Source organism: Acanthisitta chloris, unplaced genomic scaffold (assembly GCF_000695815.1).
Source record: "Acanthisitta chloris isolate BGI_N310 unplaced genomic scaffold, ASM69581v1 scaffold107, whole genome shotgun sequence".
Lineage (NCBI taxonomy): Eukaryota > Metazoa > Chordata > Aves > Passeriformes > Acanthisittidae > Acanthisitta > Acanthisitta chloris.
The window spans coordinates 50,404-56,234 of NW_008682929.1; the positions used below are offsets into that span (position 1 = coordinate 50,404).

At 40.4% G+C, this 5,831-nt stretch overlaps 1 protein-coding gene across 1 annotated transcript in view; it reads left to right on the forward strand.

Moving 5' to 3' along the window:
* Positions 1–3,199, forward strand: part of DOCK8 (dedicator of cytokinesis 8) — a gene marked incomplete at its 5' end in the record, with an annotated part of 46,803 nt that extends 43,604 nt beyond the window's left edge. The window contains 4 exons of the mRNA XM_009078687.1: positions 320–463; positions 1,267–1,373; positions 2,198–2,365; positions 2,998–3,199. Of these exons, the coding sequence (XP_009076935.1) occupies positions 320–463; positions 1,267–1,373; positions 2,198–2,365; positions 2,998–3,061 (483 nt within the window). The remainder of the gene's footprint in view (positions 1–319; positions 464–1,266; positions 1,374–2,197; positions 2,366–2,997) is intronic.
* Positions 3,200–5,831: the final 2,632 nt, after the last annotated feature.

The window sequence follows — 5,831 nt, forward strand, 5'->3', positions numbered from 1 at the left end:
TGAATTTATACAAACACAGAGTCTGATCCACAACCTATTGTTGCACATAGAATTACAGAATCATAGAATTTAAGGGTTGGAATGGACCTTACAGATCATCTAGTCCCAAACCCCCCTGCCATGGGCAGGGACACCTCCTCACATGATAGGATGTCAAGAGCTACAGCATCTACCAAGTTGACATTTATATTGAACAGTCTTCCTGGGCTTCACAACTGCTTTTGGCATGAGAGAATGATAGTGATATTGTCAGATTTAGAACTTGTCAACTGCATGCATGATTCATGTAATGAAGCATCTTTTCTTCCATATCTATTAGTTTATTCTAACCCCAATCGAAGTTGCTATTGAAGATATGCGTAAAAAAACACAGGAACTAACTGCAGCCACCAGCCAGGAACCACCAGATGCCAAAATGCTCCAGATGGTTTTGCAGGGCTCAGTTGGAGCTACTGTAAATCAGGTAAGGGATCCAAATAAGCCAGATAAAGACATTCTGCATACTTTTCTCATAGTGCATTCTTTTTTGCTCTTATCTCTTGCACTGGAAGAAGTACATCTAGTCAGGCACATTTAGTCCCAATGTACATTTAAACTTTACCCCTTGATATTTAGTCATTGTATGCTGTTCATTAGGTATGCTTCGGGTGAAAGTGCCCATGGAAGTGCTGCCTTGGTTATAAACTCACAGAAGCGTTGTGAACGCATCCAAGGATTTTCCATTTCTAATGTGCTAGCTATCTCAGACATTTTGTTCACTCCAGATGTATCCTTGGGGAACGAGAATAATAATAACAATTCTGCTGTGGGTCCATGACAAACTCAGTTTCACAGAAATTAAGTCAATACATGAAGTCAAGACTTGAGTGCCCCAAAGGAAAGCTGAGATGCTATAAGTGTAACATAAATATACACACTAGCAAAAAACAAGGCAGGGTTTTTTCAAATGGAAGAACGAAGACATAACTGAAGTGTCAGTAGAGCTATCCTAACTGTTCTCTGCTGAGCAGAATTTGCTCCCTTTGTTGCAGGGCTGGAAGAGAAATAAAAACAGGAGAGGATAAGATATGGTGGGCAAAAACTCTGCTTGCCAAAGGAAATATCGGGGGGGGAGGGGAAGGGAGAAAAAAGGCATCCTGTTATTGTAACTGTGCATAGTTTTGTTTTCTTTCATAATTCCACTAATGAAACAACAAACAACTTAAACAAACGTGCGGTCTATTTTCAGCCTGAGGTGTTTGACGTTTTCCTGTGTTATTCCCTAAGGGACCGCTGGAGGTCGCGCAAGTGTTCCTGGCTGAAATTCCCGCAGACCCCAAACTTTATCGACATCACAACAAGCTGAGGTTGTGCTTCAAAGAGTTTATAATGAGGTCAGTAAAACAAAACTGAAATGCTGAATTGCATCAATAAAGTCAATAATAGTTATAATGCAGCCGTACTACAACTGCGTGATTAATTATGCAAGTTAGCATCATGAATTCCGGCATATCACACTTGTTATCTCTGCTTTGTGGTGAATGCTTAGGTGAGCACAATGCTTGGTGAATTGTTCCCACCCCAAATGGGAACAATTTTTAACACTTCAAACTAATAATGCATAAATTAAAAACATCCATTTGTTTTATCTTTTGACATTTTACAGAAATCAAGCATTTCAGACTATTGCCTTGATTATATTTTTAATAAAATTACATTTTTATGTAGAAAGCTGTTCATAAGGAAACATTTGATCCTATCTGTCAAGCAGACTCAGTGGTAGTGGCAGAGACATATGTCCTTTTCTTTAGATGCATTAGTAAATCTTAACAAGCACACTCACGTACCAAGATACTCATCTCCTTAGTCCAAACAAACTTCTTATGCAGAAGATACAGCTTCTAACTTCTACTATTGTCACTGCATCTGTTTACAGTAAGTAGGCAGCGAGCTCAGTATTCTGCAGTCATTAAATTTGTTTTTTATTAGCTCGCTCATCTTTTTCTAATGTCTAAAAAATATCATCTCAACTGGTGTACTTGGAAAAGACAGAGGTTTCTTATTAGTTCATTATCACTTTGGTTTGACAAGTTACCAGAGGAATGCCTAGACCGGAGGAGCTGGATCCTTGTCCATTTAAATCACCTAACATGAAGTGAAGGAGTTTAACAGAAGTAGATGACATAGGTTGTGCCTGTTTTTCTTTCCTTTTGCCTAGGTGTGGTGAAGCAGTGGAGAAAAACAAGCACCTTATTACTGCTGACCAACGGGAATATCATCAAGAGCTCAAAAGGAACTATGTGAAGCTGAAGGAGAACCTTAGGCCTATGATTGAGAGGAAGATCCCAGAGCTGTACCAACCTGTAGTGAAAGTCCATAGCACAAGGTACTGTTAGGGCAGGGTTATCTGTTGTGGCTATACAAAAATATGCCATTTTTTGCAAGGAAGAAAAGGAGTTTTGCTGGCAGCTAAAACCAGGTCATAATATGCACTGCCAGCTCCATTCCTTAGTAAAGAAATCTGCTAACTTCCACTGGAGCTGATTGTAGTGTTAACTGTGTTTCTCAAGCTGCTTATTCCTGGGGTAGAGGACTTATATAATTTTAATGCATCATTAGAGAGGACTTCCCCTTCACCCTGACAAAAGTCTGTTGGAAACATCTTGTGATTTCTTCAACATTTGAAGCCAGGAAGAAGATAGAGCAGGTATGGCATCATGAACTGCATGGCCAGCATGAACTAAGAGTGATCCTTTCACTCCCAAAAAACATAATCCTTTTCAGTCACATGATTGAGATGGAATAGTCTAATGTTCTTTGCTTATGAATAAATGCTTCCATCACAAAGCCACTGTGCCCAGTGTGGGGTGGGAGGAGAAGAAGGAATGATAGCTCTGACCTGCAGACACAATAACATGTTTCAGCTGATGATTTGTCAGCTGCTCCTTCTCATAAGGCAGGTTTTTCTTGGATGGTTTTTCATTTGCCAGCTTTATTTATGGATCTATTTCATTGCAGGGAATCTTTTCGTAACCACAGTTTTAGGAAATACGATGCACAGACTTCTTCACAAAGCACCTAAGAACTAGCTGCTTTGGCCATGGAAGAGCTTCATGCTGCAAGCCAGAAGTGATGGAGTGTTTATTCCACATCTGTTAAATCAGCAATCTCTCACAAGACAGTATGTGCACTTCCTGGACAGCGTGCAGAAAAGCATTTATGCAAGACCACTGAATGAAAACAAGGGGATGATTCCTAATGAAGCACCTATCATGAGGGCTTGAGAAGGAAGGGGATACTTTTTAGATACTTTCGTATATATTGTAAAATAGTCGCCTAATGCAGAGGGTTGGACCATTAGAGTGGTCAGTGGCATGAAATCAGTCACGACTAGCTAACAGACCTAGAACTTTGTGTTGTTTGGCTGAGGTGTTATTTGAATCCAAATAACATGTCTAAGGAATGACAACGATGTGTATGTATTAATGGTCCTTTTCCAAGACAGTATTTAACCACGCACTTTTGGAAATGGAGCGTATTCTGCAAGTTAATCATATGCTTAAATGTTGTCTTAATGGGGAGGAACATGGTCCCCTGCTCAGTGTTTGCTGAACTGGCATTCTAGGAAAGAATAATTTCCTCAGTCACTTTTCAATCAGTTTCTATTATGGTCCTTAACTGCAGGGAGTTCTGCACAAGTTTTCTCAACCAAAGCTTGCAAAAGCAAGAAGTAGTAATAAAGAATTCTTACAGATCTATTTTTTTTCTAAGTATGGGGACTACTAGTTGACATGCAGCTGGATTTGTTAACAATCTGTGACATGTTTAGCAGAGCTAACAAGCGATAGTTTAAAAAGAAGATGCTAAGCTATGAGTGATTCTTCTGTTATACCATGCTTCTATGTAGATAACCTTATCCAAAATTAACTACAGAAGCTCACAGTGGGGATTTCCTGCAAAGCACTTCACTCAGGCTTTACTGCGGCTTACAAGAAATTAGCACATAATTTATATAACTAATGTTTAGTGTTTTCTGAGCCCTAAGTAAACATTTAACTAAATAATCTTTATGGCACTTCTCTGAAGTATGGAAAGGTTATTACAATTTTGTAGATGAGGATGCTGAGAGAGAGCTATTAGGATTTTGGAACTTTCTTAGTGACTCAATGGCAGAGCCACAGTTTGTATTGTAACTATGCTTACTATGTAATGTTTATATTTTGAAATAAAGATCCATGAAAGTGTTGCTCTGTATTACTTCCTCCCCTCCACCTTTCCAGGGTTTGGGAAATACTAGTTTAGTGTTGATTAGTGTAACCAAGCCCATTTGCCCAGAACTTAGCCCCTTATCTATTGTTTTTAACAGCCCGTTGAAGAGAAGGGTCAGAATACTGTCATCTATCAACCCCATAATCCAACCTCATTGTTTACAAGATGCTTATCCTTTACAGACTAAATAATGGAAACCTCAGGTAAACAAAATGCCTTACAGGTGTACAATATACTAGGTAAAAGTAATGAAGTGTTTCCTCGAACTTAAGTAATACTCAATATGAATACTGAAGAACTCTTCACTCATATTTTACAAGCTGAGAACCCTTCAATCAGTTGGCCAGTCTTGCCCTCAGTTTCTATTTCATGTTGCACCTTCTACAAATAGAACATGGCTTGTACATTTGTTTCAAGAGCTGAACTATGTGATGTGTGTCTTTCCTACCTTATGATACTGACTTTACAATAAAGCGACTGTTACACAGGATATTCAGAAGTGCTTTTTTTGTTGCATCTTACACCTCAATAGAACCCAGCTGGAAAGAGAATTCCAGTAGGAACGACCTTTTCACGTAGAAGCAACATTCAGAAAAAAAAATACAAAGATTTGGGCAGAGGACGTGTTGATCTGTCTTTAGGATAAATTGTGTCTGTTGCAGGGATAATAGGCAACAACTTGCTTCCTAACTTCTTTTTTCATTCAGTGTACATGAAAAATGGCAGTGGGAAGCTCAGTGACAGTAGTGCTCTCCTTCCTTCCTGTAGGTGTAGAACAGAAACATGCCTGATTCCTGAATGACAAATGATTCAAGACTAGGGACAGTTTTATGTGTCTGCACTAGGTAGGTCCAGGGGTAAACTGCTGAGGCAAGGAAAAGCAGCAGGTCAGGCACAGAAGTACATTACTCTGGTCTAGACATTCCCAGAGGTATTTCAGCTGGGAGCTCACCATAGCTCACTTACTCCTTGCATTTACCATGACCAAGCACTAGCTTTAAGGAGCACAATGCTGGTATTGGGGCAGGAATCCCCTAGCTGAGTGTTAGTGTCTCTGTTGACCATGCCAGCTGTGCTCTGTCCTGCTGCAGTGCACAGTGACAGGGCAGTTACCAGCCATGTAAAGGAAAGTTATGATGTACTCACCATCACAGAAACGTGATGGGGTGAATCACACCATTGGAGTGCTGCCATGGATGGTTACAAGCTCTTCAGAAGGGATAGGCAAGGTAGGAGGGGTGGAGGGGTGGCTCTGTATGTCAGAGAGTCTCTTGACTCTGTAGAACTTGAGATCAGTAACAAGGTTGAGTGCCTGTGGGTCAGAATGAGGGGAAAGGCCAACAAGGCTGACATCTTGGTGGGAGTCTGTTATAGACCACCCAGTCAGGAGGATGAGGGTGATGATTTGTTCTACAGGCAGCTGGAGGAGGTCTCTAAATCACCAGCCCTTGTTCTTGTGGGTGACTTTAACCTGCTGGATGTCTGCTGGAAATTTAGTACAGAGAAAAGACAGTCTAGGAGTTTCCTTGAGTGCATAGAGGACAATTTTCTACTGTAGCTGGTAGATGAGCCTACCAGGGGTG